Source organism: Gordionus sp. m RMFG-2023, chromosome 1 (genome assembly GCF_954871325.1).
Source record: "Gordionus sp. m RMFG-2023 chromosome 1, tfGorSpeb1-WG-v2, whole genome shotgun sequence".
In the NCBI taxonomy this organism is placed as follows: domain Eukaryota; kingdom Metazoa; phylum Nematomorpha; class Gordioida; order Chordodea; family Parachordodidae; genus Gordionus; species Gordionus sp. m RMFG-2023.
Genome location: NC_088775.1, coordinates 54,368,153 through 54,381,956, shown reverse-complemented (window position 1 = coordinate 54,381,956; position 13,804 = coordinate 54,368,153). Strand labels below are relative to the sequence as shown.

Sequence of the window (13,804 nt, the reverse complement as noted above, 5' to 3'; positions counted from 1 at the left end):
GATCCTTCGCCTCTATGCCCGCTTACCGAGGTGGTCTTCGATTTTCACCCCCCTTCCTAATGACAATTGCGTGCTTTCTTTCATCTCGAATAAGTGGCTTACCCTAGCTAACCAAGGATCCGAGCAGCTAGTTTCCAGTCATCTAAAGAGCTTCCTGGTCCCTGTGCTTCAATGCGCATTTGAAAATCTTTGTCTGTGTCCCGATCTAACTAACCTTCAACTGATTAGAAACGCAAAAAAATTTTCTAACGGCCATGAATAGCTAGACGCGATTTCGACTGGTAAAAAGTAAACGTTACTCGACGATGAGTTTCAAACTGCCATTGGCCATAGGCTTGGTTGGCTTATCCCTTCTGTGGACACCTGTGCTGCCTGTCGCAAACAGGTTGATCCCTTCTTTAGACATTGTTTTTCTTGTCTCAAAGTCAGTGGCCGTTTTCTGAGGAAGCCTTGATTTCGGCCGGTTTCCCCAATAGTTTGGAGCCATTAGGTCTCCTAAATGCGAACGGTAAGCGTCCCGACGGCATGTCTTTGACGTCTTGGCCCGGCGGCAAAAGACTTGTCTTGGATGTCTCGTGTGTTACCTCCTTTCCGGCTAACGGAAATACCGACCGCTTAAAACTCCAGGAAATCAATAAGTTTAATAAATATAGATTCCTCCCTAATTCATTTATATATATTCCCCTAATTTTTAGCGTTCTGGGAAACCCCGGTCCCCTATCTCTAAAGTTCTTAAATCAATTGGGTAGAAGAATTGCATTAAGGACAGGGGTCAAAAACAAGTCCCTATCTCTTAAACAAAAAATCTAATTCGAAATCCTAAAGGGGAACTACAAATGTTTTTTCGAAACACTCCCTTTTCTCTCCTAGTTCAGCCTATAATTTGCAAAATATTTTTTTTAGCTGTTTAAATATTGATATAATTTTAGCTTTTAAAATGATAATGTTATATATATATATATATAATATTATTTTAATATCTTTTCTGTTACACTAAGTTTTATATAACAAACTTTATTATTTTTTAAGATCTTCACATTTATATATTATAAATTTTTACAAGTTAAATAATCTTATTTACAAACGAAAAAAATATATAACAAATTAAAATATATTCAAAAATATCAATCTAAATAATATATTTATACAGCAGGATATCTATTTATTTTTGTTATAACAAAATAAATTTTATAATTTCATAAATTATGTTATAATTGCAAAAATTTGAATTGTATAGTTTTAAGCATAATTTCACAATAAAATGAATTTTTATTGTAATGTAATACTTAATTAAAAAACAAACAAAATTTCAAATAAATCACATTTAAAAATGGAAAAAAATAACTGAATACTATTAATTAAATTTGCAAAACTGAATAATCTTTATACCGAAGCAGATGATTTCAAAATATAATTTATTTAAAAAACTTATTTTTAAAATTTTAAAATTATTTAGAAATAGTTAAATACTTATAAGTCTAACTATATTATTAGAGTTGAAAAAGATTTATAAGTTATTTTCCTTCTATTTTAACTCCCAAAATTCAAATAAATAAATAATTGTACAGAATTTTTTATATTATAATATTATGATCAGAGATGCAAAGCACCAATACTGATACTATATATTTATTGAAAATAAGCATAGATATAAATCACAAATATTATTAGTTATTTATCATAATCAACTTACCGTCCCGGCCCTAACCCCTTTAATTTTTTTAAATATACCAGGGCTGGAACTGAAATTTTTTTTTAAAAAAAATATTAGGGCCGATATATTTTAAAACCGTATATTTTAAATCGCCATTATTCGCCACAAAATTTAAAAATAAATGTAATATTATTTTTAAAAAATTCATAGCCGGGCCTAATTTTTAAAAAAAAATCCGGGCCGGGCTGTGCAAATGTGACCTCTGTATGTCTGATCATTATATTATAAATATATAAGGTATGTATAAATTTAGGATTCTATTGTTAAATTTCAATTATAAAGTGAGTAAAAATTTTTGTTAAATTTCAATTATAAAGTGAGTAAAAAATTATTGAGTTGATATCTATATACAAAATATATAATTAAATGATAATAAAAAATTATTGTAAGATTTCTTTAATAGGAAATAAATATAGTTTTTTTCCCTTGTCTTGTATCAACATTAATTGATTTCTATCTTGTTATTAAAAAATGTGCCTTCATAATTTATTTAATATATGACAGGCCAACACCGTCTTGGACATCCCCAAGGAATATCACTCTGTTTTGAGGGGCAAAAATGGCCAGTCCGTCATATTGCTCGAAAAAGAATGCAAAGGGGTCAAAATCTCAATCCCTGCCAGAAACTCCAATTCCACTCTTGTCAAAATAGACGGCAATAAGGAAGGAGTTTCGTTAGCATCCGCCAAAATAAGGGATATAGTCGATCAATTGGTGTGCAATATTTTTTTCCCAAATTAAGAAAGAAATAAAATCTATAATATCCAAATTAAATGCTTTTAATTAACTTATTTTCTCAAAGAAAAAAAATATGCATTGTTATTTTTAAGATTTATATTTTTTCAAAAAGCGTCCCTCTCCCTTCATGATTATCCTTTAAAGAGTATCCCAAATTGTCTACTATCAATAAAATAGGTTTGTAGATTATATTAATAATCAACATCGGATCACGCGATATTAACATTTTGTATCGGATTGACCGATATTTTAATATAACCAGTTACCATTATAGGTGTATAAACTTTAAAATAGCTGGTTTCATAGGTTTTAAATATTTAAAGAATTTTTATCTTATCCGTTTAATGGCGGTTTTCCGGTTTATCCGGGCAAGTCAGTTTTCCATCTCTCCATTTTTACCTTACTGAACCTTTCTATTTATAAGATTCGTTTTTCTCATATCATCCGTTGTCACTTTTTTTCACGGCATCTTGGATCTTCCTCGAGGCCATGATCCCCTTACTTCCAAAAGGGTGCATCTCTTTACCAAACCATCTTTCGTTCAACATTCCCAAATCACCTTTGTCTATTACTTCTCATCACCGCTCCAATCGCCTCTATCCTAATCCTTTCTAGCAATTCCTTGTATGGTTTCATCTTAGAGAGAATTTCTATTTTTATGTTCAAAAGTATGCCGATGATCTCACATTTTCCAATTTATACAATTCCCCCCCCCCTCCCAAAAAAAATTCTTGTGATAACCTTTTGATTTCACATTATATTTTTATTCCTTATATTCTTTTATCCCTCATTTTCAATATATTCTAATTTCACGTAACTTATACCAAACTCTTCATATACATATATGAATTCTTCAGAGCAAACGTTCCCGTCGAATCTTATATGTGTCTCGCGAATTTCACCCTCTGATTCGTGGCGCTGAGAGCGATAGACTGTACTCAATACAATCCCAGGCTGATGTCCGCGTTTACATTCCTCCAGCGAATGCGGCTCGAGATGAAATCGTGATATCTGGTTTGCGCGAAGATGTTGATTCTGTTTGCGAAATTATTAACTCCCTCTATCAAGACATGGTATATATATTTTACAATTTCAATGAGGAAGTTATATTGTAAATACTGGGAAAATAATTATTTTAAAAATTCCACTTTAAAAAATATATTTTTGAATATTGATATAAATATTTAAAAAACTATAAAGATCTTTGTGAATATTTTAAATCGCAGCTGTATAGTTTTAGATGTTTGTGAAATATACGAATATATTTAACTAATATGCGACAATACTTAATTATTTAAAAATAGTTTACAACTATATTAATTCATTTAGGACAGGTTATATTAGGCAGACGTCGAAATAAAGAGTTATGGGTTAATTTACACAGTACCAACTATCTCCCTCATATCTATCGAAAAATAATTAAAACACTATAACAAAGCAGATTTTAATTATTTTACAAAAAGTAATAATAGCTGCCTTAAATCTTATTCCAGATGTGGAAAACGACATAAATTAAAAGGATAAATTTTCCAAAAATCTAACTTATCACTGACAATGTTTTCTTTACATTAATTTTTATATTACACTCCTAACACCATATTCCCATCAAATATAATAATTTTAAACTTTTTTTGGCTAATCCAAAATTTTAATCAGTCATTCTAATTACCCTCACCTTTAGAAGCTCTTCATTTTTTGGGGCAACGACTAAAGCAGATGAAATGATTTGTTGGAAGCTTTCCCTTGGCATAATCTTGACAATTTTTATCAAATGAACAATTGAGAGTTGCCATTTTTTTTGTCTAGGGTGTGACATTGTTGTGATATGTAATCTGCCTATAGATCCCAAAGGTAGACAGATTAAACTGTAAATATATAACCAGGGTCGACGTCAAAATATGCCACTATATACTTAATAATTAATCAGAGTGTCAGCTGGATTCCAAGAAATTTTTACATGTGAGACAAAATATCAAGATTAAAGAGGTGCCAATTGCACGACTGGAATGGGTTGTAAAAAAAATCAGCTCTGCCCGGATTTTTAAAAAATTCAACAATTTAGACTAAGAAAAAATATATCAATTAACATTTTACGGTTTCTTTTTTAGCTCTATGAAATCATTTAATATCTAATAACAAAATGTAATTATTTTTTATTTAATACAAAACAAAAAGAGTAAAATTATGTTCATTTTTGACGAAATGTTTTTCTATCATTGTTTAAAAATAGAAGTAAGCGCGCAACGCTCAAGCGATGCAACACGCATCGCTAAGTATTTTTATAAATCTATAGCGATATAATTTATTTCATCGCATTGCAGTTATCCCTAACCTTTACCTATTTACTTTGCTTTGACAAATATCTAGCGATACGTGCTTACTATAAACGTGGCCAGTCTCCTAAATTAATTACTAAAGCACACTAGATTCGAATTGTGCGATACAGCTAAAATAAAAATTATTATAATTTTTGATGAATTAAAAACAATTTTATTTTATTTTTATAAACTAGTTAAGCTGGATTCACAGTGGGTTCCGATACTATACGATTTAATAGCTGAGCGATTTAATTTTTTTTAATGAGATAAATTTTTTAAATCAATAATTCTTAGATTATTATTATGAATAGAACTAAAAATAAAATTAACATTAATAATAATAATGAAAAATTGATCTAGTCTATTTGAAACTACCTGTGACTTATAGGCGAAATATTTATGTCTTTCATCTCTTCCACAATCTACAGCAAAGATACTTTCATAAACTTTAAGAAATTAGTGAGGGATTAATCCATCAACTTGACACTCGTATCCTCATATATTTGGGACGAAGTTCGGGTCATGAATGGCTTGAAGCTTTTCCAAGGGCCATTCTTGGTCTTCTGCTATCAAATGAGAGGTTTAGGGTGACTATTGGGTATAAATTAGACAACTGCCTACGTCTACCTCATACATGCAAAGAGTGCGGGAAAGTGTTCTATTTTAAAGGCAAACATCGTTTAGTTTTTTTATATTCTAGAAAGCGATTCAGTCGCATCTTGAATAAATTAGGCTTAGCTAATTATTCAAATCTAGAACCCGTTCACTCGTCCCTGTCTGATGGGAAAAGACCAGTCTCTACTAACCCCAATATTTACCCGATATGACCTTTGAAATTTCTTTTATCCCAATAGTAATTTCTACCAATGGGTCCTTAGGCCCCTAACCTATCATTTTTTTAAGATTTTAGGTAAAAAAATTCACAAATCAATGGGGATCGTGGATCCTCTTTTAAAATTTTATAATTCTCAAGTTGCTGTATTTGAGGTAACTATCTTACTCTTAGTTTCATCGATCTAAATGAGAGCCCTTTTTTTCTTTTTTAAAGATTTATTTTTTCCCCGTCTTATATATTTTTTAAAATGTTTTTTAAATTTACTATAGTTTTTATATAAATGTTAAGCTTATAATGGTTTACATATTTTTTATATTTTATTTTTAATATTTGAATAAATGTTTAAATTAAAATAAAATTCTTAGTATAATGTTGACTAAATTTTAGTATCGACTGGTATAGGTTAAAAAAAACTGCTACACCATGTTCTTTGGGATACCATTAGTTTTTATGCACTTCTTTCATTTATTTAATACACCAGATTATCAGCTGCACTAAATCAGAACTCAAAATAGATCGATGCAAACACAAATACATATGTGGAAACAGAGGAAGTTTCATACAAAATGTCCTTAGGAAAACTGGTGTTTTGATACTTATACCTACCGCTTCAAATGCGAATAGAACGCATGCCATGATGAACGAAGATGGAGATGGAAAAAATGACGTAATAACCCTTTTTGGACCCACTAGATTTCACCATCAAGCTGCTCTTCTGGTTGAAAATCAAGTCCTAATTTTTTACCATATACATACATTTGTAAAATTATATACAATTTTTTTTATCTAGATTGAATACGTTGAATAACTATAAATTTAATTGCATAGCATCGAAATTTGAAAAGCTTGAAATATAAATTATATTAACAAGCAGCTTAATAATAATGCTACTTCATGCCTTTTTCTCAACTTGTACATATAATTCTAATATGAATAACATTATTTTATTTTTTGAAGCATTAAATTTATCCAAACTTTTGTCAACTGAATTTATTCGCAAGTGTCTTCCCGATTTATATATTGTTTTCTGAATTTTATAGTAAAACTGATTACCGTAAAGTTTATGAATTTCTAAGTTGGACTAAATACTCCATTAGAGGGCATTTCCAGACAAAACATTCTGTCATGAAATGACCTTTTGGTTATATTTAATTTTTTTCTCTCTTTAGCTTTCACCTTTTCTGGTGGTAACTCCTTCATCATCTGTCTCCACTTTATGTTATTCATACAATCTCTTTTATCTAATTTATACTTCTTTATATTGGCTCTAACTTTATGGCCCCATTGAAGTTTTGGCTTTACTCTTTTACGTTTGCCCATCACTTCCAAACTCTCAACCTTATTTCTAGTTCATAGGCCTTCTCATTGTGTGCCCATACCACCTAAGTCTGTTTACCATTAACTTAGTCTTAATGGGCACTACCTTTAACCCTTTCGGTCGCGGTAGTGCAAATATAAAACCACCTTTTAACCTTTATATCTTCTAAAGGAGTTGATCATATAAAATGAAACCACCACGAATATATATTAAAAGATATTCTTTTTCATATGTTTGTGGAGGAGTTATTTTTTAATTTTTTTTTTCGCGCCTTTATTTCAAAATACGTTTTTTACGGTGATTTTTCTTAAAATTCCAATTTTAATTATAAGTAAGTATATTTATCAAATATTTTTAAATATATATATTCCTCACTATTTTATCTATCTTTCTAATATTTATTTTTGCTCAAATAAATAATATTTATATATTATTTTGATCTTTTTAATGTGGTATATTAAACTAACCACTGCCACTTAACAACAATATTTTTAATATTTATTTTTTTAAATAATTGATAAATTTTGCCAACTCATTTCGCAATAATTTTAGCTTGTTATATATATGGATGATTATCTGGACATTCCATCTGAAGGTTCTTCGTTAGACAACTCATCCAATGATTCCGAAGATGATTATGAATCGGATACACGTTACCAAATTGATAGTGATGATTATGAATCGGATACACCTTATCAAATTGAAATTGATGACAATTCTGAACAAGATGCGTATGATCAATCTGCTACAAACCATAATAATCCTATCTGGTCCAAGAAATATTCTTCACAACCAGCATTAGAATTTGATAAAATATCAGGTCCAATATCATCTTTAAAAACGGACCCATTGTATCCATCAGATTTATATAAGAAATTTATTAATGATTCTCTAATAAATACAATTACATTCAATACCAATTTATATGCCCAACAAAAAAATATTAAATATCAACCAACTAATCCTACAGAAATAAGAAAATTTTTATGTCTTCATATACTCTTTGGAATTAAAACTATGGCAAATTACAAAGATTATTGGAGTTCTAAACCAGAATTCCATGACAATTTTGTTTCATCCATAATGAAAGTAAAACGTTTTATTTGGCTTATGGCCCACATCCATATAAATGACAATATCTTAGAACCATCGAGAAATGATGAAAATTATGATAAATTATACAAAATAAGACCATTCATTGATAATATCCGTTCCTCTTGCTTGAAATATTTTCTTTCCTCGGAATATCAAGCAATTGACGAAGGAATGATTAGGTTCAAAGGCCGTATAGGATTTAGGCAATACATGCCTAAGAAACCCACGAAACGCGGTTTCAAGGTAATGTGTAAATTTTGTCATTATTTATTTCGGCTAAACTATATTTTTAGGTTTGGATGAGATGCGATAATTCAGGATATATGAATGATTTTAATATCTATGTTGGGAAAAATAAAGAGGTTGAAAGTAATCTTGGTTATAATGTTGTAACAAAGTTTTGTGAAGGACTTCAAAATCATAAAATATTTTTCGATAATTATTTTACGAGTTATACTCTAATGGCCGATTTAAAAAAGAAAGGTATATATGCTAGCGGAACACTAAACAAAAATAGGAGATACTTGCCCATAAAGAATATGGAAACAAAATTAAAAAGAGGTGAGTTTGACTGGAGAAGTGACAAAAATAATATAAGTATAATTAAATGGCGAGATAATCGTGACGTATTTATAATGTCCAATTATATTGATCCGAGATCAGTGGATACTGTGAAGAGAAAAAATAAAAAAGGGGAAGTTTTTGACGTAAAATGTCCAATAATGATAAAGATGTATAATAAATATATGGGGTCTGTTGACCATTTCGACCATTTAAAGTCTTTATATGAAATTTCGCGAAAGTGGCGAAAATGGTGGCTACCAATATTCTTTTGGCTGATAGATGCGGCGATTATCAATTCATTCATAATATACAATATTCTTACAGATAATAAACTCTCATCGAAAGAATTCCGAAGACAAATAATTGCTAGCGAATTGGCATACTGTAAAAATGTTAATAGGGATGATAATATTCATAATGATAATAATTATATATCAATGCAAAGAAAAAATAATAAACCTTATATCCTTCCAGAAATTAGACTAAAAAATTCAGCTCATCAACCTCAGGCAGGAACCTCACGAAGGTGTACCTTCTGTAGTACAAAGTTAAATCCCAGAAGAACAAGGTGGTCGTGCAAATCATGCAACGTACCACTCTGTCTAAATAAAAATAGAAATTGTTTTGAAAGTTTCCATAAGGTGTCAATGATATGAATTTAAAACCACCAGGGAGAGCCGCCATTTTGAATTTAAAAAACTTTTTTTGTGTGTTTTATATTATATTATATTAGAATCAATAAAAAAATTAGTAAATATCGTGTTGCATCATATTAATTTTATGAGGGAACCTAAAGGGTTAAACTACTTAGTATTCTTGTACTGCACACTTTATCCTTTCTTGTTACCCCAGCAATCATCCTCAGCATTCTCATCTCCATAGTTTGTAGACTTCTCTCTGATTACTTGGTTGGCCATGTTTCCGAACTATAGAATAGTTGGCCATGTTTCCGAACTATATAGAATAGTTGGTTTATGGAACTGTAGATTTTTCCCTTTAATTTGTGTGAGAATCACTCCAGATAGAGATCTCCACTTTAACCACCCTTGATTAATTTGACTCTTTATCTCTTTTTCTATTGTGCCGTTTGTTTGTATAGTGGAGCCCAGTCTTTTCTCTATTTACTTTTAGTCCGTGCTTTTCTAGGATATTTATCCAACTCACTAATCTTTCTTTCATTTCATCCTTGGATTCTGCAAGTATCACAATATCATCTGCAAATATCATATTCCACGGGACTGCTTGAGGTATAGACTGTGCTAATACATCTATTACTGTAATGAAGAGAAGTGGGCTGAGAGCCGACCTTTGATGAACTCCTTCGGCTTTTGTTAAGCCTGCTGAAGTACCTGTTGTGCTACGGACCATTGTTGTATGGCCCGTATACATATCCTGTATTATTCTTATATATTTTTCGGGAACCTTTTTGTGGCGTACCGCCCACCAGATAAGTTTTCTTGGGATTCTATCGAAAGCCTTTTCTAGATCGAGAAAGACCATGTGTAGTTTTTTGTTCTTTTCTCTGTATTTTTCACTCATTTGCCTAATTGCGTGGATAGCATCAGTTGTTGATCTTCCAGGCATAAAGCCAAACTGAGTCTCTCCTATTTCGATTATGTCTCTAAATTTTTTTTCTATTATTTTTTCGTATAGTTTTAGACAGTGTGACATTAGTTTTATGCCCCTGTAATTTTGACAATTGTGTGGATCCCCTTTATTTTTGAAGATAGGAACTAGATAGCTCTGCCTTCATTTTTGAGGAACCTCTTCATTTCCAAGTATTTTATTGTATAGATTTGTGAGGAAATGTATTCCATCATCTTCTAGTGCTTTAAGGCTTTCTATTGGAATATTATCTGGACCCCTAGCTTTGTTGTTTTTCATAGGCTTGAGGCATGTGATTATTTCTTGTTCTGTTATTGGTTGTACAAGGTTTTGACATGGGGAGTGTTCATCTAGATGTAGTATGTGGGGATTAAAGTTGAGAAGCTCCTAAAAATATTTTTTCCATCTATTCATAATTCCTTTTTCCTTTATTATCAATTTCCCATCTTTGTTTTTGATTATTTTCGGAGCTCCGTTTATATCCCTAGAATTCTTTTCTCGCTGTTTGGCTAATCTGTATATTTTTCCCCTTCTTTGGTATGTAGTTCTTCATACATGTCATCGTATGCCATAGATTTGGCCTTAGCCACCGCCTTTGTAGCTATTCTCTTGGATTTTTTGTATCTTGTCTTGTCATCTGAGTTTTTGGATTTGTATCATATTTTATAAAGGGCTTTTTTCTCCTGTATAGTGGTTTGTACCTCTTCATTCCACCACCATAGTTCTTTGTATGATTTGTTACCTCCCCTTGTCAAGCCTAGTGTTGATTTGGCAGTGTCTATTAATCTGGATGAAAGTGTCCACATTTTTTCACTGACTTGTGAGGATTCTATTGTTTCAATGTTTGCATTGATTGCAAAGGCATCTGTCATTGTTTTTAATTTACACCATTTGATGCATGCTTCCAGTTTTATCTTTTTTTGAGTGGATTTATTTGCGATGTGTAAATCCATGACTAGTGGCTTGTGTTGTGCTGCGATATCTTCTCCTGGGTTGACTTTGCAGTCTATTATATCTTTTAATCTTCTGCGAGAGATTAGCATGTAATCTATCTGTGCTTTCCTTGTACCACTTTCATATGTTATTAGATGACTGTCTTTTTTCCTATAGTAGGTGTTGGTTAAGGCAAGGTCGTGGGCTTGCCCAAATTTCAGTACATGCTCTCCTTCATCTTCTTTCTCCATATCCAAAACCACCATGATGCCTTTTGTAGCTATCTCTTGCTTTCCCCACGTGCGTATTTAAGTCACCACCAATTATGACTAGGTCATCCTTACGGATTTCCATTACAGCTTCATCAAGGATAGCTCTAAAATCATCTTTCTCTTCTTCCTTGCAACCCGTTTGAGGAGCATATACTGAAAGGATGTGTAGTATTGATTGAACAATGCAGAGTTTTATCTTCATTAGTCTATCAGAGATCCTCTTGACTTCTACTACTGAGGAGGTTAGATCTTGACTGAGGATGATGCCTACACCATTCCTATTGCTAACAATTACATAATTTATACCCATCTCCAATCATTAAAGTCTTCTGACCTTTCCATTTCGTCTCTTGTATGCACGCTATATCAACTTTTCTCTTGTTCAACATTGATGCCAATTCTTTCGTTTTACCTTTAAGTGTCCCAATATTCAAACTTGCTAACCTTGTCTTCTTTGCTTTGACCTTTATTTTACTTTTCGCAGGATGGAGGTCTACATCCCGCGTCGCTTGGAGGGAACGCCCTAGCTTTCATTTTCATATTTTCATTTGTTTCCTTCATTTTGTTTAATGGATAAGTATCCTTAGCACCCCGCTGTCCAGGCCTGTCGGTGACCAGGGTGTCATCTCTAAGCTCCGAAATTCATCACATCAGTCATCGAAGAAAAACCTGAAAGTTTTAATGCTCCTTACCAGGATTGAACCTGCGTCCTTCTGTTTCCAAGCATACATCTAACCCATTAGGCCATAGAGTAAATTTCGGATTTATTATAAATACTTCAACTTAATTGTTTTTTAGTTTGCAGCTTGCGACTTTTTTAAAATAATTTTAACAATGCTTTCAATACTATAAAACGACTACACTTTGTTCCTTTATTTTGTAACATATATCTAGAATCCACATCATACATTTATCACAGCCAAAACCAAACTTTTTAGAATACAATAATTAAATTCAAGAGGAAATTCGACAAGGAGATTAGGTCATGCCCTCTTCTACATTGATATCTACAAAATAATTAAGGAAATTTAACTTTAACCTCACCTTAAATTCCTTGTATCTCGTTGATGCCATCGTTGCGGGCAAGCTTTCCATATTTTTATATATCTCTCCCATTATTGAGAAACTCACATATTACAAACCTTTACTCAATCACCTTAAGTGTGAGATATTTCCTGAATCATTCATCCATCCATTCCATTAAACACTACCTACCATGTCATCAACAGGGATGATATGACACATCTTGGATCACACATTGGGGGAGAAATATCTATCGAAACTTTCTAAACAAATCCCTAAGCAATTTGTCTGTATTTAGCATATTATTTAATTACCTTCCATTAATACTTTTTTTTAAATTAAAAAACTATTTTAATATTCCCACAATCCTCTACACCTTGAGATCGACACTGATCTATAAATGCAGCGATTTGCTAGTTTTTCATGAAACCCAAATCAAGGGTCTTCTCTAAAATATATTTAAACATAAAATTTTCCTTATCCTAGCTTCAGGTCACATTCCTCAGCAAATCAGGTGATATCGGTATCCGATCTCCACTACTAACTTCTCTTTCAGACTTTATTTCATCTCATCTAACCTCTCAAGTTATCATCAATAATTTATCAATTTCTATAGATCCCGACCTATCTCAGGACCTTATCTTTTGGGACAGCAACAGCCTGCGGTCCAGCATTCAAAAAGACTAGGATACTCCTTTGATCGCATGTTCCCTTGAATAACTCATTTTGAACAGGCGCTTTGAGGAAAACCCAAATAACATAATATTAAATGCAAACTCTGGCTATGAATGATTGGAAGCCATAGCCAGTTCTAATCTCGGCTAACGCATATCGATGCTATAGTGCAGTTGTACCCTCCATTTGCATCGATTGCGGCCAGTCTATCGAATTGAATACCTACCATTCCTTGCACTACAAGTTTTTCCGTGGACGGTAACCTCGCCATAAATCTATTAACAACATTCTCCTAGCTGCCCTTAAAAAAGTTAGTAACCATCCACTCTTAGACCAGCTGGCCTTTCAAATGAAAAGGCTTTACGCCGGATGGTATATTACTTATCCCTTTGACGAATGGTCTCACACTGACATATATTCCTTATCCCCTTGACGAGCGGTCTCACTGACGGTAAGCGGAAAATAATTCCCTGGGAAAAAATCCCCGAATCTCGGGAAAAAATTTCCCAGTTCCCCGGAAAATAATCCTTTGGAAAATAATTCCCCAGGTAAAAATATCCTCTGGAAGATAATTCCCCGGGAAAAATATCCTAGGAAAATAATCCGGAAACAAAATTATCATGGTAAAATTATTCCCCGGAAATAAATTCCCCATTATTAGATTTTAAATTAAATCATTTTTTAGATTTTAAATTAAATTTAGGGAAAATAAAT

General features: G+C 31.9%; 2 protein-coding genes across 2 annotated transcripts in view; both read left to right on the top strand.

Annotated features, from left to right (window-relative positions):
* The first annotated feature begins 305 nt into the window (after nt 1–305).
* The window catches only part of LOC135927516 (vigilin-like), a 108,192-nt gene continuing 94,693 nt past the window's right edge, over nt 306–13,804 (top strand). The window contains exons 1-6 of the mRNA XM_065463544.1: nt 306–385; nt 426–638; nt 696–771; nt 2,219–2,428; nt 3,310–3,525; nt 6,087–6,335. Coding sequence (XP_065319616.1) covers nt 306–385; nt 426–638; nt 696–771; nt 2,219–2,428; nt 3,310–3,525; nt 6,087–6,335 — 1,044 coding nt within the window. The remainder of the gene's footprint in view (nt 386–425; nt 639–695; nt 772–2,218; nt 2,429–3,309; nt 3,526–6,086; nt 6,336–13,804) is intronic.
* On the top strand, nt 7,925–9,333 carry LOC135932055 (piggyBac transposable element-derived protein 3-like). The gene is made up of 2 exons (XM_065469398.1): nt 7,925–8,261; nt 8,312–9,333. Exons 1-2 carry the CDS (start codon nt 7,941–7,943, stop codon nt 9,236–9,238), a joined length of 1,248 nt encoding a protein of 415 aa, XP_065325470.1. The 5' UTR covers nt 7,925–7,940; the 3' UTR covers nt 9,239–9,333.